This window comes from Amblyomma mixtum, chromosome 9 (genome assembly GCF_055824585.1).
Source record: "Amblyomma mixtum isolate Tamu chromosome 9, ASM5582458v1, whole genome shotgun sequence".
Lineage (NCBI taxonomy): Eukaryota > Metazoa > Arthropoda > Arachnida > Ixodida > Ixodidae > Amblyomma > Amblyomma mixtum.
Genome location: NC_143020.1, coordinates 105,635,954 through 105,663,592, shown reverse-complemented (window position 1 = coordinate 105,663,592; position 27,639 = coordinate 105,635,954). Strand labels below are relative to the sequence as shown.

The 27,639-nt window shown below is 43.7% G+C and overlaps 1 protein-coding gene across 2 annotated transcripts; it reads left to right on the top strand.

Moving 5' to 3' along the window:
- Positions 1-37: 37 nt before the first annotated feature.
- Ttc7 (tetratricopeptide repeat domain 7) lies at positions 38-27,200 on the top strand. 2 transcript variants are annotated; one of them, XM_089561152.1, is made up of 21 exons: positions 38-182; positions 4,644-4,795; positions 6,921-7,031; positions 7,954-8,122; positions 9,606-9,694; positions 10,508-10,713; positions 11,337-11,415; positions 11,875-12,005; positions 12,536-12,599; positions 13,324-13,461; positions 14,162-14,245; positions 15,494-15,574; positions 16,654-16,856; positions 18,653-18,725; positions 19,723-19,883; positions 21,305-21,421; positions 22,158-22,249; positions 23,362-23,639; positions 24,198-24,302; positions 25,529-25,620; positions 26,728-27,200. In XM_089561152.1, the coding sequence occupies exons 1-21, from the start codon at positions 50-52 to the stop codon at positions 26,858-26,860; spliced, it is 2,691 nt and encodes an 896-aa protein (XP_089417278.1). In that variant the 5' UTR covers positions 38-49; the 3' UTR covers positions 26,861-27,200. The 2 variants fall into 2 exon arrangements, with proteins under 2 accessions (XP_089417278.1, XP_089417277.1); XM_089561151.1 differs by lacking the exon at positions 6,921-7,031.
- The last annotated feature ends 439 nt before the right edge of the window (positions 27,201-27,639 follow it).

Genomic DNA, 27,639 nt, shown 5'->3' with positions numbered 1-27,639 from the left:
GAACTTCCTTGTCATGCTCTTGCGTGTGTAGGCACGGCCGCGCCGCAAAATGGCCGGCAAGGCAGCGAAAGGAACGAACAGGCTCGAAAATGACATCTTCAAGTGCCGAGATGAGTCCAACTGGAAGAAAATACAGGAGCTTGCGGAGCAGCTTATGCAGAGGGGCACTGGGCCTCAGTCAGGTTTGTTTTCCGACGCTTCCTATCAGCGCCAGAGCTCGGCGATCGTGCGGCCCATCCCACCAGTTGTGTGCACTGGCTCACGGAAACAAAAAAATTCATCAATGTTTACTGCGATCGTAGCCTTTTCCTTTGAGCGTGTGCTAAGTTACAGATGCAATGTTAAGTAAAAGCCCGTGCAAATCTATCAACAATCGCTACGCTGCAATTTTGTGTAATCAGTGAAGCGCTGATAATTTCATTACCAACAGTGGTAAAGCGAAACCCGATCGAATTTCCTGTAAAATGTAGTCATCTCTTCATTTAAGTACAGTGTCTTCATAAGCTCAGCGGCAGAGTAGAAAAAAAATCACCTTTTTTTTCCATGACTGCGAAACTTATTAAAAAAGCTGCGTTCGAGTTAATTTACTGGCAGTCGCGTCAGTGTTTACTTTTTTTTTAATTAAGCATATTGAAGGCCACGCCCCCTCCCCTCTTTTTTTTAAAAGTTTATGACGTTCTCACTGAGCGAACGTGTTTGCGCCGAATCGTAAAACTATTGTAAGGGGTCCAAGGGATACGAAATTTCATTCATCCAGCGCGCTGTCTTTGGAAAGTGGATAGAATTGACGTTTATTCATTCCTGATTGAATTCATTAATTAGCAGTGTGGCTGTGACTTGGGAATGTGGCACGCTTACAGGCGATTTCTCTTGATGTTCATGTTTTCCTCCCTTTACGATTTGGGGGAAAAAAAAACACTTGTAGTGCTTCTTGATGTCTTCCTTAGATAATTGTCTGCATAAATGCACATGTGCTGACAGTCATCTACGAATTACCTTCGACTGGGCGAGTCGCTTCATGACAGAATAAAAAAATGCGAGATCAAGTCTCACCGGGTCAGTACACCTCAATCGCGCTGTGAGTAAGCGGTGGATGGCGTCCACCTACAAATTGAGCTACAGTTATGCGCCTTTCCTTGCTCAACTGCTTTCATTGTGAGGAACGATTCGCATAACTGGCTCCCTGAGTCAGTGGACACCTCAATCGCGCTTTGAGGTACTTGGCGGTGGAGACGCCGGCGGCCTATTGCTCCAGGAGGACTGATGACGTCATTTGTGTGCCGCGTTTCGGCCACGGGTGTCCGATGACGGCGGGGTTTTCGCACAATGTTCTCACATAATAAAAAAAGAAAATACTGATGACATCCATTAGAGCAGTTTTTGGAACAGTGTATGATTGCAGTTGTAAGTAGCTCAGCCAAATGAAAAGAAAATAACGATCACACCTGTTGTACTTTGCTTTAGATAAGTAAAATTTCAGGATTTTTTCTTAAAAAAAGAGCCGAAACACGCTGTTAATTGAAGGGTTTCTGCAATACTCGTTCTGAGCCTCTCCTGCGTTTTTACATCCACTGCAACTGTCATGGGCTGGGCTCCGGTTGCTTTAATGTTGCTTTCTTAGGTCGCTGTAGAAAGTGAACCAGTCCCATTGGCTATAGTTCAAGTGAAGAAGTGGAAAAAGAAGCATGTCGATAAACTTGCCGCAAAAAATGAAAATGATAAAGACCCATCATGTTGATTGCATGGTTGGCTACTGACTTTTTGCTATACTTCACACTGCCTCTGTGCCTTCTGGTACAGTTGTAGTACTGCAAAGATAAAAAGAAAGAACCATGTCTGAGGTGAAGTTTTAGTTCCAGCTAAAAGCTTGTAGAGAAGCTTCAATAATAAGCATCTAATGGGGGGCACTAGGTAGCTTCCTACAGGTGACACTAACATCCAGTGTGGGCTTAATGTTTGGTAACACCATGAAACATCAAAAATGCTAACTTTTATTTCATGCCTTCTTGATTGTTTAAAGGTAAATTAATTATTTTAATTATTGCCCAGCCTACTTTTCTTATTGCATGTGTTTATGCAAAGCACTGGAACTAGCAGACAAATCTCTCTTCAGCAGTAATTTTTATGAAGCAGCTTCAGACTAGGAAATCCCATCCAGGGTGCTTAACAAGGATGTGGCTTTGAAAGCTAAAAAAAAGGCCAAAAAATTGATTTTTAAAAATTGTTGCATATACTGGTAGGCCTCATTTTTTCCTGCTGTCCTGAAGTTCCACTGCTGATATTAACTGGGATGTACTAAAAAAATAAAATTGTTTGTGAACTGTGGCAACTCTGCATTGCAGGGAAACGCTTGAGGTTTAGGTTTAGGTTTATGGGATTTAACGTCCCAAAGCGACTAAGGCTATGAGAGACGCCGTAGTGGAGGGCTCCGGAAATTTCGACCACCTGGGGTTCTTTAACGTGCACTGACATCGCACAGTACACGGGCTTCTAGAATTTCTCCTCCGGGAAACGCTTGAACAATGGCCGCTTTTCTCCGTTACGCTGTTCTGCTTGGATACACTGCGGAGCAGATTTCTTCATGACTGTTTTATCTATACTGCCTCCATTTGTTTTGTTGCACTCTTAAGACCATAGTGCAGGTCAAGACATTTTTTTTGTTTTTCAAGTTTGTATTTTTTAAAATTTCTTGTATGAAATTTCCCTCGCTCTCTAAACATTGCGAACTCTAAACTCCAAACGTGCACAAAAAAAAAAAATTCTAAGAGTGTTCTGACCTGCAGCGCACCAATGAATGTTGGAATAGCGTTATGCCACGTTATTCGGCCTTTTCGCAAGATTCAGTGGAAAAATATTGTTACGAGACGGCAAGCGCCACTGTCCTCTTCTTCTTCTTCGTAACAATATATTAGAATACAATTATCTAGACATAGAAGAGCAAAGTTTTGTGAGAGCAGTCATAAAATTATTTCTAATTTCCAAAAATGTCTTGTAAATACGTCTTTTTAAATTTTTTTTTTATTTTTTAAAAGCCACTTCCCCCCCTTAAAAGGACACTGACACCAACTGCATGAATTTTTTTTTCTTAGTAAAAATATATTCTGCGGTGCTCTCTGGGTACGTTCAGGTCTTCCCGGAAATAAAATTAAGACGCATTTGTGGCTGAGAAAATTGATTTTAATATTTTCTTGCCGCTCGATTCAAAGGTGCGAGATCTACGCCAAAAGGACTCTGTGGTCATCGTTTAGAAGGATGGTGGTGTTTTCTAAACCTGGAAGATCTGCACTAAAAAAAAAGCTTCTCTTGACACATCAAAGTTTGCTTCTGACCATTGACCTTTGACCTTTGTGAGAGTAGTCTCTTGGTCATTAGAAGGTGATAATCAGTTGACACTAGGCCAATGTCTACTTGTCCTCTATACCACTTGAAAGGGTCACGAGTGCAGTGCATTGTAGACTGTTCAGATGCAAATAGCTTTTGTTCATGATCATAAAAGCATATTAAATTTCATTTTATTATACGAGTGCTGTCCAGAGTGTTTTTGTCAAACTCGGAGTGGCTTTAAGGGAGGCAGAAGGCGTAGTCTTAGGCTGCCTGTTAAAAAAAAGCTAAGAATGCCAGCAAAACAACCCAAAGTTTCAACAAGCATGCTGCTGTGTCAATAGGTGCTGGAATGGTATTGAATATCGTTATTGATGGTTTATTATGTATGTGTCTAAGTGTGTGTTTGTAGATTTTTTATTCTATCGGTAAAATTTGCTCATTTTAATTATACAGTTATAATACCTTTGTCAATTAAAGGTGCGCTGAAGAGGAATCTGAACTCTTCTTTTTACCGCGGGAACTCAATCTACACGTTCCGAGCATTTTCAGAAACTTCGAATTATTGTCCTATGCGGCCGATTTCTATAATTTAAATCAGATTAAATTTCCCGGCTCCCGCCTTTTTTCGAACTCGCCGCAGACGGTGGGAGGAGTCAGCCCACCTTTCAGCCAGTCCCGTGGTGGCTTGCGGCTCTGCCATCGGCGGAGTGATACGTAGCGATTGGCGAAAGCAAAGTGTCCACATGTATTTTTATTTCCGTGGGCCTAATTTGCAGCTGTGTGTCCTCTGACTGGATCTATTTATTGATGGAAACCTAAAAGAAACAAAATAAAAGTAAAAGCGAAGCCGCCACGCGACTGCCTGAAAGGCACTCCATGCTTTGGTCGACTCCTCCTACCATCGGCGGCGAGTTCAAATAAAGGCTGGAGCCGGTACGTTTAACCCGATTCAAATTAGGGAAATCGGCCGCACGGGACAATAATTCGAAGTTTCTAAGAATGCTCGGAGCGTGCAGATCGAGTTCCCGTGGTGAAATGACGAGTTCAGGTTCCTCTTCAGTGTACCTTTAAGTTCACCATTCTTTTACATTTCTGTGATGTATGGCTTTAGCAATGATGAAATGCTGGAATTTAGAGTTTTCATCTGAACCCCCCTCTAATTTCTTCTTTTTGTTGAAGGCGTGAGCATTTTCCTTGTATTTTCATTGCCATACATGTTGTATCTGCGTATACAATTGTTAAAGGCGAGAATTCATGCCACAGGGTGGCTCTTCTTCTGTCCGCCCCTGTCTTATGAATCTGCCGACCGTGCCGTGCAGAGGCCATGGCGAGCTTCTTCATTGGTGAGAGCAAGTTGGAGCAGTTCCTGGAGGAGCACCCTCCGACGGAGGCCAACATCAACAAGGCCAAGACGGGCCTGACGGAGGCCAAACGTTACCTCAACAACTGCTTCACCGAGCATGGGGCCAAGGCAAGCAAGCCGTTCCGTTTCCGACTCAGCTGAACGTGTTACATGAACATGCACATGGGGTGGGGGGGGGGGGGGCAGGGAGATATGCACCTTTAAACGCAGTACTCACCGAGTTTTGACGCCTTTGCACTCGACTGCGTAATATAAATTTAGCCTAATTCTGAGTGCGCTAATAATGCGGTGCAATACTGAATCTCAACTTTGTGTTCCAGATGCACAAGTATTAAATATTTTTGCCACTGTAATTTCCAGATAAGTTTTGACAGCTACTTTATGTACAGCACCCTCACCGGCAAATTTATGAGGCTACTAGGTGTGGATATATATACAGTCTTTGCCAAAAGTAACCAGGCTGCACGATTTGCTACGCAGTCGTATATTAAAGCTATTATGTAAACTCTCAAGCTGTAAATCTCTGTATGGTGACGCGAACACCTGCCTTCACCTTTAAAGAACTTTTTGAAATTAAGGGACGCTGTAAGGACTCTACTATACGAATGAGAAGCAAACCGTGCAGCCTGGTTACTTTTGGCAAAGACTGTACTAGCGAGCTTGCTTTGTTTACCCTTGCTTTCATTTGATTCGATTACCAATTACCCTGGATTTACACTTCATTTGCTCCTCAGTAGACAGTAATTGTGCATAAATTTTCAGCAAGAAATTCTTCACTTCATTCATTTCAAAGTTTTGATTGAATTCATTTCGTGCCATGCCAACGACAGTTGGAAATTGGCTAGGGAATGTCTGTTATCTTTGTTGAATGCTTAGTGGGCATTCCATCGACATTTTTGCCATTTACACTTTTTTTTTTTCATAAGCATTATAGCATTATGTGTTACATATGTGTTAGGCTACGAGCAGCCAGACAGCAAAGCGAAAGGACTGCCATTACGCTTTCTTCACAGTTGTCATTGAGATCATTACAGGATGATTGTGTTAAACACTGCAAAATACATGGGTAGGGAGTTTTACGGACAAAATACACTTGGCATCAAGGACATGGGTTTACCTTAATGTTAGTACTATTAATGTTAGTATTATATTGTATGCAGTGGAATCATCAATGGTTATGGCTTGTCATAAGGTTAGTGCCAAAGGTTTTTTTTTTGTATATCTTGATGATATCGCTTGTGCGGAGGTTTTAAAGCATATTTCATGAAATTCAGGCTGACTATCGGAATAAGATCAGGTTTAATTCAAATAAAAATACTCTTAATTGAGTAAATTTATACTTCTACGTAAGATGACATACATGCAACAGGACATTTGGAATAAACTGCTAACAATACTCTTATTCACTGTCAGCATGCATTTGAGCATCATTTACCCTGTTCACATTTACTATTTTGTTATTCTCAAGTGTTTACTGCATATTCTTGTGAAAGCATCAACCCTCTGCAGTTGCTGTAAATTTTGCCTCTAATTACTTACTGTTTCTTTTTTTCAGTTATGCATGGTAGTTAACTCTGTCTAGGTGGTTAAATGTTGCACAGAGAGGGTTTTTGAGCATGAAACTACATTCTCAAGGGGTAGCATCAGAGTAACATCCTTTTTCGGGCTCACAGGATGGTGGCATTAAGGGCATGCTGCTGTATTTATGCATAAACTGGTCTGCCCTCAACTATTGCGAGGGATTTTTCACTGTTTGGGTCTTTGTGCATGAAACTACTAGTCACTTCTGAGGGATGTATGTCCTGGTCTCCTTGTCTTTTTCGAAAATACTTGGGGCAGTTGCTAGTCCACAGGTGGTTGCAGCATGGGCGAAATGTCAGCAAGCTGTTTTGCTGGAAGCTGTAGAAAAGCTGCAAAAACCGGTAGAACTGTTAAGTGCCTGCAAGCTTTTATGGGAACAACCGTAGAAGACAGAGCATCGACTGTCAACTCACGATGGCGCAGCTAATCGTGCAGCACAAAGCGATGTTTCTTTTCTCAACAGCATCTTCGGCATGGTGGTGGTTTGGTGATGGGGGAAAAAATCTTCGTCTTCAACGTCGCATGGTTTCAAGCACGTCGTGGTTACACCCAGTGGCTAGGCCAGTTCTTGTAGAGGAAGAAAGGGCAGGTTTTAATGGGGGCTCATTTTTGTTCCCCGTACCCCCTCTGTTTTTATTTTTCTTTTCGAAAGGACACTACCGAGACGCATTACGTAAAGGTTGGGTTCACAAAGTATCGGTGGTACAGAACTCGGCTGCTCACTGTGAAGCAAAAGCGCCGTGGCGATTTCATCATTCCAGTTGTAAGTGCCGTAGCCTTAGCCCTGAAATAGTACCTCTTTTTGTCATGTAGACAGATGTTCTCTGTGGCTTCATCGATGTAATTCATTCACTTCCTCCCTTTGTAAGGGGCAGGGCACAAGCATTTGATTTGTGTGTTGAATTCAAGTCTTCAAGAGCATGAGATGTGACAATATTTGTGGCCAAAGAAAGCACTAGGTCTTAGATAACCTTACGAGGCTAAACTAAACTAATCTGACGCTGTCCCAAGTCACCCAGGTCCTCCCAGCATGTGTCCATTCAGCAGCGTAGTCAACTGCGCCCACGCTTTGTGATCAGCACTACTACTGAGTGATCTTGTTCTTTTATATGATACTATACTGGTTGCCCAGGCGGTCGAAATGCTCAGCCTGTAAATTATGGTCGATTAAAATTCTTTTACTACTACTACTACTACCCAGTAAAGCTCCATGCTTAATGTAGGCATGTGTTTTCCCTTAAACCGTGGGATACAAGGAGGCTTAGAGAAGAGAACAGCAAGACATGCTGTAACACCAGGTAGCTCAGCTATGTCAGATTCATGTTCATGCCGATGTACATCATCAGTCAAAAGAGTTCGCTTTTGAGCCATGTAGTATGACGGCCCCTTGGTTCAGTAGATTTGGAGAGATGGGGGCTGTTGTCCTCCCAAGTCCCTAGATATTTTAAGCTCCATGTACAAATGCTATAACCACCCTGACAACCACCTCAAAAGCGAGCTGTTTGGTCTAGGGACGTTTGACCGAGGTTGTGTCTTTCTAGTTCATTATACATAGTGTGTCGTGGACCTTGCGTTAAAATTCCAGTTATATATCCTCCTAGCTTTCGTAGTTTCGCTCTTAGTGCCTTGCAACAAAAGAATAGTAGTTACTTGAAGCAGGGATTCAAGAAAAGACGTTTGCGCAGGCGGGCGTCACAACCGACGGCCACTTCCTGCTCGCCAAGCTGCTCTATGCGCAAGGATTCTACGAGGAGGCCATCTCGCACTTGGACAGCGGTGGCATCGACCGCCTTGAGGAGAAGTCCCTGTCCAACCGCATTCTCAAAATTCTCGCTGAGTCATTTGCCATCAAAGGTACACACGGTCTCCGTGAGCCCCCGTCCCTCTTTTTGTTTCCTTGCATAAAGAAACGGCATGGCTGCACTTTGTCTTTGACTTCGTTATTGTCTTTCACTTTGTCTTTCACTTCGTTATTGTCTTTCACTTTGTCTTTAACTTTGTCTTTGACTTCGTTATTGTCTTTCACTTTGTCACTTTGTCTTTCACTTTGTCTTTGACTTCGTTATTGTCTTTCACTTTGTCTTTGACTTCGTTATTGTCTTTCACTTTGTCTTTCACTTTGTCTTTGACTTCGTTATTGTCTTTCACTTTCACTTTGTCTTTCACTTTGTCTTTGGTGCTTTCCCCTCCCTCCTGGTATTGCTTAGAAGGAATAATAATAAAATATACTCCAGCACTGGTAAGGTCAAAGCTACACACTGAAATGTACACAAATAATACACAGAAGTAATGGCTAGAAAAAAGTAAAATTTGCGACAAAAATTTCACAGTTTATTTTTACTTTTTATGCATTTTTCCACCTTTTTTCAGAAATGGCTCATCGTTTTGAGCACTTCTTCAAAATGTGGCACGGTCTAGCCGCCAGCGCTAAATGGCCCTTATTTATAGGGTGCACCGCATCTCTTCACTCTTCGTCACTTCGCACTGAGGCAGGCGCGTACACACGCATAAAATCAATGGTACAAACGTCCTCTCGCCCTCCTGCCGGGGCGCTTCGTCATTGGTCAGGCGCGGAGGATCCTTCTAGACAGTCCCACCCGTTTCTGCTCGGGCCAGACGGCTGTCACTTCCAAGTGAAGTGGAGTGGAGAGGGCATCATTGAACATGCGCACGGTTACGTGCTCTCCTTCGGTCGTCAGTGAATTTTAGAGCGATAACTCTGCTAGATGCAAAAGTTGACATCCGGGAAGTGCATAAATTTTACCTTGGTGTGACCTTGAATAAATTTGACCTTGATATCACCTTGCATAAATTTGACCTTGGCGTGACCTTGCAAAGCCACTTAGCAACAAACTTAAGTGTCAGACATTGTGCAACCATAATTGGCCATGCCCAACATGATGGAGACCTCCAAATTTGGCCCGGGTCATTTCCAAATTTGGCCCCGGCCACCCCCAAAATTCGACCTTGGACGATTTGGACAAAAATCAATGTCCAACCATAATTGACTGTGACTGACACAGTGGCGACCTCCAAATCTGGCCCGGGCCAGTGCCAAAATTTGACCTTGGCCATGTCAGAGCTATCACTCGATCTTTGGTTGTAACCATCGTTAAACCATGCCTAACTTTTTCTCCAATTTCTCGTATATTCTATAGTGTGTGCTGGTGAGTTCGCACGGCACCGTCTTCTAATATGTGCGCAAAATTTTGTGGCAGCTTGTATAGAGAGACAAGGAGGCAACTCTAGAAATGGCTTTCAATACTGCCGAGTGTTTTGCAGTAGCAATGCCAGTAGGATGATGTGGGACATGGTGGGGCTTGACCTTCCTCGACAGGCCTGTGCCTTGAGAAGGTGCCGCTCAAGACAACAAGCAAGACCAAGGCTGCCAACAGGGAGGACCAGATCGTGGCCTACTTCGTGCAGGCAAGTCGCACGTGTCTTGCAGCATGTCAGGCCGGAGAACAGCGAAAGCGGCATTCCTTGGGTTTTCCACCAGCTAGTATGGAAAGTCTTGGTGAATTTGAAGCCACAGTTCAAAGGCCTCTTGCTTCTACAGGTTATCCAACAGCATGACAGAAGACATAAGAGAGATGTTAGCAGTCATTTCATGCCAGTGCCTCTGAGTATTAGAAATGACACATTGGACAGCTGAGTTGCTGCAAAGTATTGGCACAGGAGCGGTTAAGGCTAGGGTGCCAGTAACATTGGATATGACATGGTTTAGTCTTCTGCACAGGCAAGCTAATCTGCCCTAAACAGTTTAGACCTAGGTACGTGCAGTATTGGTGAAGACATAACCCAGTTAAAGAAGACCATTTGGAACAAGCAAAGCATTGGCACAGGAGCTGTTAAGGCTAGGGTACTAGTAACATCAGACATGACATGGTTTAGTTACCTGCAGAGCTAAGCTAATCTGCTCTAAACAGTTTAGACTTAAGTGCACTGTTGGTAATGACGCAACCCAGTTAAAAAAGACCATTTGAAATAAGCGAAAACATAGAACCAATAGGCAACTGTTTGGAACCATTCGGATTTCGATTGACTTGAGTTGTGCTTTCGCCTGTTCTGATTGGTCTTCTTTTAGCTGGAAAACAATGTCTTTTGTTGCTGGGATTCTGCAGCTTTAGGCAATTTAGGGCCTTTCTAGCCGATTCCAACAGTAAATAACCGTACAGTTTTTCTAGCACCGTAGCCTAGCTGCTGACAGCTGGTGGTGTCGGGTGTCGCGTGTTTCAGGCCAGTGACCTGGCACTGAAGTACCTCCAGGAAGTGGAAAAGTCTCAGGGTACCATAGGTGGTGTAGTCTCCACAGCAACAGCGGCGGGCACCGTGGCGGCCGTAGCAGCGTCGTCGTCACCGCTCCCACCCAACACGGAGTATCGCATCGGAACCGTGCTCGAGAGCGTGCTGCAGAGGGCGCCACTGCTCATGATCAAGGGCGGGTGAGACGCCTTTTGCAGTGTCATCTGTCATAGCTTATCATGAATTACTACCTGCTGAAATGCTGGTTGTTATTTCATGTGAAAATACTGAGTGACCTGGTTGTTTTCGCATGACTTCATCTCTATTTATTTCATTCGCTGTGTATCTCAAAGTGTTGTAAATATGCTGCAAGCATTGAGTCTGCAACTATGAATAGTTAGGTATCACTTGAAGATGACTGCTAATCCAACTTTGCAGTATTCAGTACTCTAGTATTACCAGCCAGTGCTGAAATCTACGCAACCAGACTTGAACTAAATTGGGAGCGTCATTCATTGGTAGGCGTTGTTGTAAGAGGCTTGCGCAAGAACTGAAGAGGCTTTGGAAAGTGAAAAAGCTGACATAATATGCAGTGTATACAGTGTTTTCAAAGAAATTACCATGCAAAAACAAGTTTGCAATGGAAACTTATCTCTATATTAAAGAGAGCGGGAACGTTTTTTTTGCAGTGTTAGTCTACCGCTTATACAGATTTCTGACTGCCCATATGGCAACAGTTACAAATCTTGCAGTCATGCCTGAGTTCTTCATTCTTTTCTCGTTTCCTTCCTTTTATTTTGGTGGCCCTGCATGCCTGGCGCAGGAAACTGCGGCAAGCCATCGACCAGTACCGAAACGTCCTGCGCGCAGAAGAGACGAGCTCTACACAATCGCTGCGTCAGGTCGGTGCTTAATGCCTCTTTGTTGGCTGCATTGAAATCCCTTTTTATGCTTTTAGCATGCATGAGGAGTAGGCGGTTATGAACAAAAGGAAGGCGCGTGGTGACTTCACACCACACGGTACCTACACCACATGGTACCTGCACCACATGGTCCCTAAACCACATGGTCCCTACACCACATGGTACTTGCACCACATGGTACCTGCACCACATGGTACCTACACCACATGGTACCTGCACCGCATGGTACCTGCACCACATCGTACCTGCACAACTATGATGATGTAAAGGTTGCATATACACCTCTGCACAACCGATTAGTCCTACTTGAAATGCTACTTGGCGATGGCTCGGAGTGTATGTTTTGCATGTAAATCTCCACTAACTATTAGTCATCGCCTTCTAAATCTTTAAATTCACAGCTGCAACTTATGCTGATGTGCTGCGTCCCTCTCGCAGACGATGTCACGGCAACTGGCTGAGGTTCTCCTGCGTGGTGTCTGTGAGACCAACTACGTCGACTATGAACCTCGTATCGAAATCAAGAAGCAAGGAAAGCACTGGCGACCCAGCAAATATTCGGGACAATCGTGAGTGTTGGATATCATTGTCTCATGTGCAGCATAGGCATTTCACTCAGTAAAATATATATATATAGAGAGAGAGAGAGAGAGCATGTTTTTTTGTTCGTCATTGCCAGCTAGATGTGAAAATTTTTTTTTTGGCAAACATTTGACATTACTAATGACTGCAAACTTAAAATCAACTTGTTCATGAGCTAAAATACTTGCCCTCTTGTTTCTTATTGACTTGCTAGTAGCAAGCAGCTTTTATCACTTCAGTATTAAGAAAGAACTGTCCAGAGTGCTATATAAAAAAAATGTACATACGTTTAATGCGATTCATGCAACAGAGTACAGGTTATCATTAGTGTTCGCCCTGGACGGAGCAGCCGCGTTTCAGTGTTAGCACATTAAAACTTATTCATGTTCCTTGTGGCTTGAGCTAAATGAAATGCCAAACCCTACTAATGGAAGATATTTTGATGAAGCACTGGGTTTAGTGTTGCACTCATGTCCTGATGGTATTAATGGCCTTGTCTTGCTGGTGTCTCTTGCAGGTTATTCATGCCTAAGACGGAATACGAAGAAATTCTCTTGTTACTCTTCATTAGTGAAGCTATGGTAAGTACTCGGCTATATAAGCACATCTTATCTTGAACATCACTAGATGGGTGTCAGCAGTTTTAGCTTTACAAATGTTTTGAGCTTTGCAACATGCCAGTTACCGATATTACATTCAATGACTGGTTAATTGGTCATTCGGCCCTGAGCCATTGGAGCCAGGTTCAGTCCCTGCTGCAGTGGCCACATTTCAGTGAAAGCTAAATGTTTGCTATGCAATGTCAGCGCACATTAAATTACCCCAGGTGATGAAAAATTCATCCGAAGCTCTCCGCTACGGCGTCCCTCACAGCCTATGTTCCACTTCGGGATGTTAAACCCCACATTTCTTGCGTTTGCTTGGTCGTCTGTGGTTATTTACCTCAAAAAGTTACTTGGAACATATTTCTGTATTGTTTGTTAACAGGCATGTGACAACCTCTTGAGCAGTGTTGTGTAATATCATTATAACCTGTAGCTCTTTTAAATGTTGTTGCCTCGAATTCACTCTGTCATTCTATCTGACCTCGTGCAGGTTGTTTTGAAGCAATGTTAGGTTTTAAGTTGTGTTTGTTGTTTCCCCATGCCCATGTTATCAGCTGATGAACAATGTTTTAGTTAACAAGCTTGTTGTGCAAGTACATTACTCCAGTGCAGTTTCTGGGCCATGGTGCGATAATATGTGATTGGCATGTGTTTTAGACATAAAACAATGATGGGTTTCAACTCTGCACTTCTTTTGCAGGCTGTGCGGAACGCGGTCCTCGACCGGTCCCCCGAATTCCAGGACGCCCGCATTCATTCGTACAACAATGTTGTCGCTGTATATGATCTGCTCGTGTTTGTGCTTGCCAGGCTGGGCCAGTTCCAGACACTGTGTGAGGTGAGCTGGTTTTTGCATGAGACGAACGAGTTAGTTTGTTTACGTGTGTTTATCACATATATGGTGGTCATGTGTAGTATAGGTCTAGGTCTTTTCAGGCATAATGGTGTACACTACAATCTCTTTCATGTGAATCTCACTGGGTTCATGAAAAATGTTCGTATTATCCAAAATTTGTATCATCCAAAACAAACAAAATTTTTATGCAGAATTTACGCAAATTTATTTTCAGCCGAAGGGGTTTACTTGTGAACGCAGGGAATGGCATCACATGAGCCAGTCACGAATGGAAAAAAAAAATGGAACACAGTCAAGATGGAATCATTAAATGCATATTTGCCCTACTATTCAGGGAAACATGTACAGAAACTACCATTCATCTTGCATGTTAATCAAACCAAATTATTTGTTTACGTCTGTCATAACGTATGTGTGGCTAGACCACAGAAAAAGCTGCTCTAGGTGGCTTGATTAGACTTGATTAGACATCGATCTAGTTTGGATATACTAGATCGATGTGTGAAATTTAAGTTGGAGCTACCACAGCATTTGAGTAACGCGCAGCACGCATTGTGCACATATATATTAATTTCAGCCTTTTTTTTTTCTTCCATATTTGAAGCGAATCCCTGTCTTGTACTGAACTTCCCACGTACTCATTTCAATTTTTGCACCTTTTATTTTCTGCATGGTGTGCCAGTCTTTCGAGCGAGCCATGAAGTTCTCGTTTGAGGAGTACCATGTCTGGATGCAGTTCTCCCTGGCACTGCTGTCATCCGGGAAGGTGAGCACTGCGCCCGAGGTTGCAGACAGCAGGAGCTGTTGATTATGGCTGACAGGGAGCCATTTTGTTGCTAGGATATCTCTAGGACATCTGTAGGACATCTCTAGGACTTCTCACCAGGATATAGTTAAGACATATCAGTGCAGCCTCCATTTTCAGTTGTAAAACCCCGTTAATTCATACTTCAAGGCACTGGGAAGGATATCAGAATTATGAGAAGGTCCAAATTATCGAATGACTCCCGTAGGAAACTACCTCAAACCATCCGCATCATATTTAAATTTACATGGTGAGAACCTGAGCTGTGGTCATCTGGTTTTGAGACGAAAACTGCATGGTAGCAATGATTTTTAGCAGTTTCATTGAATGCTTTACTGTATGCACACTGTCAGGAATGTCAGCACAGAACTGCTGCAAAACAGTAAAGGCCTCTGCGGCCACCTTCACGGTGTGGCATGGTCATAGTGGAGCATAGGTTTGAGGATGGGATGTTTCTGCGAACTCTTCCTATGCCGGTCATACTGCAACATGGCCTTTGGTCTGTAGCCTGTCCAAGTTAACCGGTGCGAGGTCAGCTGTGCCCAAATTAACACTACCAGAACTGTGTCAGCAGTCCGAATTATCCAGATTTCCAAATTAATGAGGCTTCAGTGTACTTGTTTAACTGAGGTAGATAGGTGACAAGGTAGTTAGTTGATTTGTTCGATAGCTAGTTAGGTGGTTGGTTGGTTAGTAAGGTTTACTTCATTATTAATACTGCAGACAAAGACATCTTACTGAAATTGCAAAACAAGAATACATGGTGAAGTAACGAAGATGTGGGTTGAAAACTGGCCCGTGCTACTCAAAATGCAATGACGAAGTGTCATTTAACGTGCAACGATAAGGCATGATGACTGAGTTTAAAGTCTTAAAATGACTATCACTCTGCTTGAGAATTGATAAGGCATTGAATGAAATACTTGCATGGCACTTTGAAAATCATAAGTTAGAGGTGGCCTGTGGTAATGATTGATGTGTTAACTGAGCTATCAGGTGAAGCAAAGTTATCAGATACCAAGGTTTTCTGCTGTTATAACCGTAACAAACATCAGCATCAAGAACTATTGGCTGTTAGGTACTTCTCGGAAGAATGGGCACTGGCATAAACATTTGTGAGCAGACATGTAAGAATTTTGCTGGTTTAGAACCTTTTGTTTGTTTTTATCCAGTGGCAGTTGATTGATTCCGAGGATTGTCGATTTGCAGCACCTCAGGGCTACCCTGATGCTCAAGGAGTGCGCACGCCTTCAGCCACACAACAGTTTTCCCTGCCTCCTAGCTGCCAAGGTGAGAAGGTGTTCCAATCGTGAGGAAAAACATATCTTAAACAAATAAAAAAGACCTCTCTGACCTCATTCTGACTCATAGTGGTGTGCTAAGGATTGTAACATGAACTGGTGCCAACATTTCAACAAAGGGATTGACTTTTCTTTGTCTTGGCTTTGACAGATACATACTGTTCGAATTTATTGGCATGTATTGATAGGGGAGGGGTATGTTCTATGGTTCAGAAACCGTTAGGGGGACCTCTGGTACAAACCGCGTCAAACAAAGAGCAGTACAATAACAAGCTCAGTAATTAATAAACAAATGAATTGAAAAGCTGGCAACGCACTGAACCTTCAACTTTGTTCATTCAACCGCCGTGGTAGCCCAGAGGTTGTGCTGAGCATGAGTTTGTGGCGTAAATACCGGCCATATGCAGCCAAAAAAATAATGGACCGTTTGTGGTTATGTTGGTGTTTTATTTGGCAGTGAAAGATACTACTTGTATTGCCAAGAAATTAGAGAAGTTGAATGAAATTTTTTTTTTGCTACTCGATTTTAACTCGTGATGATGATGATTTTGAATGCATTAGGGGCTCTGCTACTGCTAGTTGGGAGTGAGTAACAGTGTGGGAGCGGGTAACGAGATCTAAGAACAAAAAAAAAACGCTGCATGTCATTTTAGTTTGCTCATTAAAATTTCCTTTGGCAGCGATACCTGTGTTTCGTCTTTATTCATTTTCACCTTACAGAAGCTTTGTTTTCAGTGAGAGTAGCTTCTGCATCGTTAGAATGAGGTAATCAATCAGTATAGGCCAACGTCAGTTTGTCTTTGAGGTCAGTTTAAAGATCTGTTATTGTACAGTCTTTGCCAAAAGTAACCAGGCTGCACGGTTTGCTTCTCAGTCATGTATAAAAGCTATTATGCCAGCCCTAGAGCTCTAAATCTCTGTATGGTAAGGAGAACGCCTGTCCTCACCTTCGAAGAACTTCTTGATCTTTAGGGAAGCCGTGAGGACTCTACTATACGACTGAGAAGCAAACCATGCAGCCTGGTTACTTTTGGCAAAGACCGTACACTGAGACGTTGGCTCCCACAGGTATGCCTGGAGAACCTGGGCAACATTGAGCAAGGGGTGGAGTTTGCGGAGGAGGCGCTCAACCGTGAGAAGCGGAATCCGCAGTCCCTCCTGGCACAGTGCCACCTGGTGCTAGGCGTGGGGTTCGCACTCATGGCCGAACAGCGGCGGCCACAGAGCAAGCGTGCCGAGTTCAAGGCGTCTGCGTTCCAGTGTTTCCTCAGGTAACGTTATCCCATGCCTGGCATGCTTCCTCACTGAAGAAATCACTGAAGACCTGTTTTCCTTATTTTTAGTCCAATCCTTGAAACTGTGCCACCTTGCTCAGTTTGTTATACTGATTTCAGCAATGAAATTACCTTTCTCATAAACTAGTCGGTTCCCAAGATAGGTAATTAATTTCAATTAGTCAATCATAAGTACCTCGGTGCAAAAAAAAAACTGCTCAATGAAAAATCATTTTTAATCCATGGCTGCATAGAATGGTGAGTAAAGAGTGCAATAATCAAAACCGTTTTGCCATTTTACCCCCATTAGTAATTTCACAGCACTTGAAATATCAATGTTCAAGGTGTGAAAGTAATGCATCGATAAAGGTTGCGAAGTTACAAAGTTTTTTAAGTGCGGTTGAATAATTCTGCTTTGATTATTGCACACACTGTGCCTTCAGCTTCCCTTAGCAAGCAATATGACATCTCTGTCTGTCCTAGATGTGGAGATATCAACTTACTAAGAGAGCCAGATGTCCAAAATTTTTATGCCATTAAATTGCCTACTCTTGCATAAATTTAGCCCACACGGTGATCGGAATTTAATATTATCGTCAAAATGCTGATTTCTTGAAGGAAAAAATTGGTACAGTTGGAAAATAATAGCTGTAGATTCCACAAATGTCATTTTTGGAAACTCGATTTTTCGGTCATTTTTTGATCTCAAAGACCAGTGTTCCCCCTTAAGTAAAAAGTTTCTTCACGTAATGCAACTCATGTTTCAGAGGCAGCTTCTTTTAATGGATGTCTTGGCGGGGGTCAGGTTGTCTGAGGTGTTCAAAGAGTCATGAACGATGAAAATGGCCATATTGTCACATAGGTAAGTAGCCTTGCGGGCGGATCAAGAACGAAGCCCGAAGGCTTAAGCACGGCAGCGGTCAGCAAGAACGGCCGAGAAGAGATCATGAGCCACTCACTTCTTCCTCCGAAATCTTCATTGCCTTCTTTAGTGCTGGTGGCAATTTGACCTTGTGATAATCATTTCATGAGCGCAAAGACCATGAGACCTCTGGGAGGTTGGTCTGGCTGTGGTGACTGATGCTGTAAAGCTCGCCACCATTCATAAACACACGGCTGGTTAATCTGGGGTACACAAGGGCAGTTCCACAGTTCAAGCCTCAACTTTGCCGGTGCCATGTCTATTCATTGTCATCAGCTGGAATGCACCCTGGTGTCAACGTCAGAGGGAGATCTCTGCCGGTATTCTTTAGTTAAATGGTGGCATTGCTAGTTGTAAATGCAGTTGAACTAATGATCCCAGTTTTAAGCAGCCGCGGTGGCTCAGTGGTTATGGCACTCGGCTGCTGACCCGAAAGACACGGGTTGGATCCTAGCTGATGCGGTCGAATTTCGATGGAGGCGAAATTCTAGAGGCCTGTGTGCTGTGCGATGTCAGTGCACATGAAAGAACCCCAGGTGGTCGAAATTTCCGGAGCCCTTCACTACGGTGTCCCTCGTAGCCTGAGTCGCTTTTGGACGTTAAACTTCCATAAACCAAACCAGTTTTAAGTTCTTTTTTTTTACACTGTAATGGTTACTCATTTTGTTCGCATTGTTTGTTTTGACTGGTGCTACTCCTATGAGGAGTCTTCGTAATAGTGAATTCCAGTTTCAAAAAAGTTGCATGCTTTTGAAAAAGTTGCCATTTTGCACCTTTCATGTGTTGACAAAAGCTTCTGTTCGTATGCGGTTGATGGAGTTGCATTAAGCATGAACCTTCTTCAACTTTAGGTTTGCTTTGTTCCATGCAGGGCGCAGAGCGCTGACCCTTACTACCACCTTCCCGAATATCACCTGGCCTTACACTATGCTGAGGCTCGGCAGGTAGGCCTTCTTTCTCTTATTTAAGCCTATCTTTGTTCTGCAGGTACATTTTGGTTTTTACAGATAGCATTTGCTTTCAGTCAGTGACAACTGCTTCCCAAAAAAGACGCTATCATGGGCTCTCTGGCTTTCCGCCCCATTAGTGTAGTGCGCAAAAGCAGGAAAAGAGCTCATTTTGAATTGCATGTGTTATCTATAGTGGATAATAGAATCACTTGGTGTGGGTGATATAGGGATGACCAGATAAAATGCTAGCACTAGTCAATAAGAGTGTGGAGGCTATAAATGTTATAAATGTTGTAAAAGTGTATAGCTGTGATAAAAGAATGTTTTCCCACATTCCGTGTCAGAACATCAATTAATGTGCATTATGACTGGCTGTTGGCAAAGGCTCGCATGAAGATGTCTGCATCTCTTATATAGCCAGACCCCCCCCCGCTGAACATATCCTGCCTGTTTTTCAGCAGCTACATTTTGATCTTGAATTTTTACAGCATTTGGACAGCCAAGACACTGAAACTGTCGAATAAACATAATGAGTTTTCAGGATTCCATCACAGTGGTCTTTTCTTTGGAAGAATTAAAAAAAAAAATCTGGGAGGTTTTTAAGAAAAAGATGATTGCAGCAGAATTAAATTGAGCTGATTTTGATGATTTATGATTGCCCAAGGATGACAAAACTGGACACAGATTCACAGGCGCATGCAGCAAATCATTAGCAGAATTCATGCCTGTCATAAGCGTTATGGTAGGCTATTTTGCTATTAGGGTTATGTTTTGCATGAACGTATCTCTCAGCAGAACTCCTCCATCTCTGGCCTTGCATTGGTAAACATATTGGAAGAGACTAGCAGTTCTGTGCAGTTCTGCAAACAGAAATGAAGGTTATTCAGATCTTTGCGCTCTGTACCACAGGCGATGTGTGGAGCATTACATGGTTGATGTAGATTGTTGCTTTATTGTTTTGTTCCCCCCCCCCCCCCCCCTCCCCCTGCAGCTGAGCAAGGCCGTGTCTCACGCAAAGCGAGCCCTGGAGCTCAACCCCGAGCACGTACACACGCTGCACCTGCTTGCGCTTCTCCTGTCAGCACAGAAGCAGCACAGTGAAGCGCTGCAGCTTGTCAACGCCACCCTGGAAGAGTACCCCAACTACCTCAAGTGAGCTGCACTATACTTCTTCACGAGGGCGGCGAAGAGGTTGAAGGCTATGTCAGAACGTACATCAGAGCTGTCCAACACCAAACTGCTGAACTTTTCAATCTCCACTTGAACAAAGAAGGCATCATATCATATTATCAAATTTAATCGCATAATGATCAAGGTCATTATGCGATCAATGCTCAGGATCAGTGTTCAGCATGTTCACTTAAACACGCCGCGATGGGTCGGTGGCGTCGACTAGCAAAAAATCGTCGGATCGCGGCGTGATACAACAAGCACCTTTTGAAGTTAACGATGTTAAACACCAGTGACATGAACGCTGGTTTCTTGGGGATGCAACTTGTCAACCACGCACTTTTGTTGATAATGGATGGGCGGGCGGGCAGACGTATATGAAATTTCGGCTGTTGCAAAAGATCTGCCAAAACTTTTTTTTTTCACGTAATGAAAAGTCAAGTTAATTAATGTCAACTTACGTAATGAAAAGTCAAGTTAATTAATGTCAACTTGTCTGGGGAAAGATGAAGTGTTCATTACATTAGTAAATACGGTAGTTTTGCTACCCTCCATACCTGAGCTCACTACTGCTGCACATTCTTCAGAGCTGATTTATCTCGCCTCTTTTTGTAGGCGGTACTCAAGCACTGAAACACAATAAGTAAGAAAGGAGTAGATAAGGATTATCACATCTCAAAAGTTGTAGAGTTAAGACAAAACTAACATTTCCTGTTCAAGGGGCAATTAATGCTCAGTAGATGTTTGGCTTGCAGACTTGCAGGGTTTAGAAAGATACCTGCCGGCTACAGCATTAAAATGCTGGCAGGTTGTATAATGTGTCAGTTTCTTGAGCCCCAGGTATCACTGCCACAAACTTTGAGCCTCAAAAATCAGAAAATACTCAAATAGCAGTTACTGGAGAAGAGAGAGTGAAAAAGAGGCGGTGAAAAAAAACTATACATTGTTAAACAGGATAATGTGATGTTGTTTCACCTTATTTCAGCTCATGTCATGCATATTGTGCTATAATAGTTCCGTTTGCCATTGTCTTTATACTTTAAGGCCATTTTATTTATTGTTTCCATGTAACATGTATTTGGACACACCTATAGCATGCTCACATAATTTTATGGGGCACCCTTCTGTTAAGATGAACAAACTTCTGATAAGATGAACAAATTTTCATGGTCCCTTCAAGTTCGTCTTAAAGAGTCTGCTGTTACATTCAGGGAGATGTACTGCATCAGTACAGTTTTCTGCTACGTATTACTATAACTTCTTGTTTTGTCATTTGCTGTCAAGGGCCATATCCTTTCTTATGACCTACTTGTACCACCATCCACTAAGCCTCTTTTCATGTCATACTTTGGCAGGCATACTCATTAATGTTTGTCTTGTCTCATTTCTTGGGAACATGACAGCCTGATGTACACCAAGGCGCACCTCGAGGACTACTGCCTGGGACCCGAAGAGGCCTTGCTCACAAGCAAGCAGATGCTGATGCAGTGGAAGACGTTCTATGAGTCCGAGCTTAAAAGGTGAGATTGGATGAAGTCAGTGATTCTAGGATGCAAAAATATTGTGTGTCAGATAGCACAACCCGCCTTGGTGGCTCAGTGGTTAAGGCGTTTGTCTACCGAGCCGGAGTACTCGGGTTCGAACCCAACCGCAGCGGCCGTGTTTCGATGGAGGCAAAACGCAAAAGGCACCCGTGTGCTGTGTGATGCAGTGCACATTAAAGATCCCCAGGTGGCCGAAATTATTCTGTGGAGACCTCCACTACCGCACCTCTATCTTCCTTCACTCCCACCTTTGTCCCTTCCCTTATAGCATGGTTCGGGTGTCCAGAAGATATGCCAGACAGTTACTGGGTCACTTCCTTTCCTCAAAACCTATTTTCAGATAGCATCTGTCTTAAAGCCTTTACATTACATTGGTTATCCTCCATACCATTGTATGGAGCTAGGACAGCACGCTAGCTGCCTTTGATGAACCAGCACTGTGTTAACCAGCAGGATTGAGTCTGGGATCGAGAATTGCTATTTACAATCCTTAATTGAATGTACGTGAGTAAGATTTTTTCTGCATGTTATGTGATAAATGTGCCTCATGTGGTGAAGTGCAGATTAGTACTTTTGCAAGATTATTTTTTTTGTCTGGGCACACTTCCCGCAGTCTCGTTTCACCTGTTTTCCTCCTTTCCCTTCATTCATTTGCTTTCTGTAATTAAAAGAGAAAGGCGGCTGACTGAATGGTTTGTTGTGTGCATTCCAGCGACTATGCCCAGACCGGCCTGCAACGGGTGACCAGCTGCAATCGTGGCTCGTTCCACGTGCGGTCAGGAGACTTCTCAGACCGAGAGTCTGGTACGTTTAGACTTGGCATTCTTTCTTTTCACACATTCAAGCGTAGAGAGAAAAAAAACTTAAATTGCCCCTGTGAACAGTCTGCACTGAAGATTGCTGTGCTGATCACAGCACCGAAACACACCCTAGTGACGAGAGCAAGTATTCTTTAGCGCACCCATAATGCTTTTTTCACTCCGTCTGCCTGCACTTACTGGCATAAGGTGCCACACTGGGGCTACATTGAGAGCGCCTCAACGGGCAATGTCATCAGTCAAATGTAAACCTTTGATTGTTAAAAAATGTGGTCTCTCAGATGTGGTGGCCCAAGCGTACTGAGCCCAGGGATGAAAGTTCGATTTTTGAACATGGCAACGCATTTTGGTGGAGGCAAGAAGTGCGAAAACGCCTGCATACTGGGATGTGCAGTAGGTGGTCGAAATCAATGGAACTCTCCATTACAGTCTGCCTCAGAGCCCAGTGTAGCTTTGGCATGTAAAAAGTCGAAGCGGGTTGTGTGTGTAACGCAACATGAGTTACGATGCCGGATCTTAAGAGGGTCTTTATGTAAGAAGGTTCAATGGTTCACTCGGCTCATTGGTCACATGACCAACGTGCCCAAAACCCATTGGTCTCATGGCCAATGTGAGTATGGTCATGTGACCAATTGATCATGTGACCAACATGCCCAAGACCCATTGGTCACATGGCCAATGTGAGTATGGTAATGTGACCAATTGATCATGTGATCAGGTCATGTGACCGAGACACGTGTGATGACATCAGTTCTTGTGAACGACGCCACCTCCCCTACAACAATTCTTTATTTTGGCAGCCGCCGCTGTGAAAATCTGTCGATCAAAGAACGTGCGCGCACGTCCCTGTTGGTCAGAGGACCAACATGCCGAAGACCTATTGGTCACATGGCCGATGTGACCTATTGATCATGTGACCAGATCATGTGACCAACATGCCCAAGACCCATTGGTCACATTGCCAATGTGAGTATGGTCATGTGACCCAGACATGTGTGATGGCATCAGTGCTTGCGAACGACGACGCCTCCCTACAACAAGCCTTTATTTTGGCAGCCGCCACTGTGAACAGCTGTCGATCGAACAACGTGTGCGCAGGTCAGTCGATCGCGGCGGCCGCCCGAGTGGAGCAGGCTCTGTCCGATGCCCTGCAGACGAGTGCGGGGGGCCCCGTGGCGACGGCCACCCACGCCATGCCGGCGGGCTCGGCGGGCATCCGCGAGAAGCGCGGCTCGCAGACCCTCTGGCTGCTGCAGCTGCAGGTGTGGCTCCTGATAGCTGAGCTGTACCTCAAGATGGAGCAGCTTTCCGAAGCCGAGGCCTGCATCCTCGAGGCGTCCAACATCTACCCGCTCTCCCATCAGCTCATGGTCATGGTGAGCTCGAGAAAGACTCTCTCAGCCTCGGCATGCTCAGCCTGAAATCAACAGGCGCATTGCATGTTTCCGTGTTAAATCAGTGACTGCAAGTCTCAATTGGCTGTGGGAAACATTTGTGTGCAGTATTAGCATCTAATGTCAAGTGTACACAGCTGTATCTTTCATCATTATCATCACTGTCTTCGCTGTTCACTGAATTGTCTTAAGAATTACCCGATTTAACGAATGCAGTTCTGCTGAAAGATGGACCAAAAGGCAGAGATGCTTTCACAAAGTTTGTTTAACAGTGCAGCCTCCATATCCCAGGAGGAGGATTATTTCTAATTCGCACTTTAACTGTATTTGCAGTCTTTGTGATCATGTGTAGCGTACTCTTTTGCCATTTGGGTGTACCTGCAGGGAAATTGAAATTTGAAAGGCTGTCACAGCTCACACTAGATACACGTGTATTAACCGAGTCCGCTGAAACTGCCAGACTGCAGGTTGGCATTGGCGAGGCAATGCTTTGGAAACCAATGAACAGATCACAGTGTGTGTTGCTCTCTTGCATTGCAGAAGGGCCTCCTGCATGAAATCCGGAAGGAGTACTACGATGCAAAGACGTGCTTCCAGAATGCGGTCTCCATCAACCCGCTGCATGTCACGGCCCTTCAGCACCTGGTGAGGGCTGCTGCATATTCCCGGGCAGTTTGCTAACTAACTAGTGTATAATAACGCAGCTAATGAATAAAGCCCTGGGTCATATGAGGCATAGCTGAGGCATAGATGAGGCATAGCTATATGCATTCCAACAGTGCAAACTAGGATGTGCTCAGTGTGTACTGTTTTCAGCATAGATTGTAACTAAGCGTTATTCTCACAGACCTCAACCGTGCAAGCAATGTATATCATGTAAGAGGTTGAAAAATGGAAGTAATTTCCTTTCCACATGTCTTGCTGTGATGCTTCACGACATGCTTGAGCATTTCTGCTGAGGTAGTAAGGGCCATCTTTGAAAGTACTCAAGGAATACGCCAATTCACAGACAGAATGCACAGTTGTGGTTGCACGACCGAAATTGTAGGGAGAGCCTTCAATAAATAAATAGCAGCGCAAGGAGACAAGGACAAGAAGAGACAACAAGGACGGCGCTGAACTTCCAACTTTTATTTCTAACGAATCGTGCGAGCATATATGCACTCTGAACAATCCGGCATCATCGTCAGTGCATGCGCAGATATGCCAGCTCTTTATCAGAAAGAGTGATAGAAGCGGAGCTAACACATGTTTCTCCCCGATTATAGATCAACTCTGATTCAATGATTTCCCGCGTTACACGCGTTACAGAGCCCCAGGCACTGTTTTTGCAGTCTTTTATGCATTTGTTCCGGGTAAAAATGCCGATCAATGAGCTATGAGTGATGCATGCCTGCTCGAAATCCTGCTCAAGTGGCTGTGCTCCATGCGATTGACCAGTCTTTTCATCTACATGCATTTAAAACAGGCTAGAGGAAAAGACAGTCTAGATGAAAGGTTTTTATGCTATGCCCCATTAGGAACTGACCTACCAGTGCTTACTACATGCACTACGTGCGCGACTGCCGCTAGTACCAGTGCAGTACTAACAGCGTCAAAAGTTTTACTATTGCACTACGAAAATCCGAACTGTCGTGCGTCTCGAGCAGGCAGCCTGGCAATGAATGGTGCAGTTTCTGAATGTTCTTGTGGCTTGCACAGTGCATCCGTTAATTAGGTACAGGATGTCTGCCCCGGGTGTGCAGCTATTCACATTTTTCAGGGGTCCGGTTTTGCCAGTACTACAGTCTGTTGCCGATACTATAGTACAAAGCCGTAGACTTTCATTTCGTAACTGCATGCGACGAGTTGCCGCTCTGCCCCTCCTTCAGGGTCTGGTGTACCACTACTTGGGCAGCAGTCAGCTCGCCGAGAAGACGCTGAGAGACGCGGTGGCCATCGACCCCATGTGCCACCAGTCCTGGTCAGTCGCTGCCATGTTTTGTTTCTTTTTCATTTTCACTTGCTTCGAGCACTTAACCGGGCAGAAAAGACGGGCATGAAAATCTTCGTTAATTAAGGAGTTTATGATGAGAACAACGGTCAAAAGATGCCCTTCTGAGTGCACACCTTTGCGTGCGTCACGGACTTCTCACTTCTGCATTTTGGGTGAAATTCTGTATATTATACTATATCTGTATAGTTTATAAGAAAAAAAAAGTGGCTAAACTTTTAATATGTCTCAAAAGCGTTGCTCTGTGCATATATTCTTTCGCATCCTGTTCGCGTAGCAAGTCCGGTTTCGGACTTAGATGTTTTTTTCTTAACACCTCTATCAAATTTAAAAATTGCGAGGACACTTTGGCAACTAAAGCATTGAGAGGTGAAAGCCGAGGACACTGTGCCGTGACGACTTCCGGTGGATGTGACATCGCACCGTTCCCGTGGCTACATTGATACCCAAATTATACATCGTTTGGGAATCTGAAGTGTTAGTTATGCTTAATTACACATTTTTCCACCTAATTTGACACAAATCCGATGTTTTTCCTACCATTCTGTGACAATTTTCACTATGTTGTGATGACTTCCGGTGGAAGTGGCGTCACACCATTCCCGTGGCTATATCGACGTCCGCGCTATTTCGACGCAATTTCGACATTTTTGCCTGTAATTAACTAATTAATCTACAGTCATCAAACTTGGCTTCTAGGTTCATTTTTTCCTCCTCCATGTGAAGCAACCGTTGGTTTTCTTCTATCTTTTTTAGTTACCGAGTTAAACGCATGTGACACGTTTTGTTAACAAATGACAGTGTGAGCCATTAAAGGCTATTGCCTTAAACAGATAATAGCACTGATGTCTGCTGTTTAGTTGCTATTTTACTGCATCTTCTAAGGGGCTTAATGGCAAGTGAAGGTGTGTAAAAATTAATTTAAAAATTTCTTAAATTGGGAACTTATGAAAATTTTATGAAGTTTATATAGCTGTTCCGATGCAGCCTCATCAGCATATTTTATTACGAGATGATGACGGTCTGCATTTTTCTAATTAGCTCGCCTTTAATCGCATTGTGGGTGCCTGCCTGCAGGTTCAACATGGGCAAGGTGCTCCAGGAAACTGGGGACTTCGACTCTGCCACCGACTGCCTCAACACAGCCATTCAACTCGAGATGACGACGCCGATACTGCCGTTCTCAACCGTTCCGCGAACGCTCGAGTGACGATGGACACGTGTCGCACACATTCCACGCAACCCCTGCGATCTCGCACCTTTCCTGTACATGAGAGCGCAATGTACAAAATTGTAAAGAGAGGGCTACCTTATGTTGCAGCAGATACGGGAGGAGAAAAAAGATAGGGGGAGGGATTAAGCGATTTAATTATATGCGTCAAGCACGCTGTCAGTAGCAATAAATTTGTTCTGGGCGTGAAATGTAGCCCGCTATATTGCAAACAGTTTAGATGAGTGCCTGCCTGTTAACCAGACGAAAGTCTTTTTTTGTTAAGTTTTGAATGTTTTAGCCTAATGTCACACCGTAAATAAATGTTGTTGTCCCTTCATTTCAGTCATTTTATTCCAACGCAAATGCACAATGGCATACTTGCATGTGTAATGAACTCTCTCTTTCTCCTAGAAAAATTTAAAGTTTCGGTACTACATGCGTAATGCGGATAACAATATATTAGCAGAAATTTTTCTTTTACAAACCAAATAACAGGTCCATCCGTTATGCGAGTAAAAAATTGGAGGATGCTTAAGCTTACAAACGCTTAAAATTGGACGACGCTTAAAAGTGGAACGCAACAGCGCGTTCCAGGTGGTGGTGGCGTAAATGAATGCATTTTTCTTTTTTTTTCAGTTTCAATTAATTGATCAATTACACACTAAATTCTCTTATATTGCCATCATCAAGCATTGACTTTTCATTGAGCATTTTGACACCTTTGAAACCCCTTTTTTCCAATTTTTTCTTTTCTTTAATCAACTACAGTGATTTCA

Coding starts and splice junctions, on each gene's coding strand:
- Ttc7 (XM_089561152.1), top strand. CDS start 50: ATGGCCGGCAAGGCAGCGAAAGGAACGAACAGGCTCGAAAATGACATC. Junction 12,006..12,535: donor AGCAAATATTCGGGACAATC/GTGAGTGTTGGA, acceptor TGTCTCTTGCAG/GTTATTCATGCCTAAGACGG. Junction 12,600..13,323: donor TCTTCATTAGTGAAGCTATG/GTAAGTACTCGG, acceptor CTTCTTTTGCAG/GCTGTGCGGAACGCGGTCCT.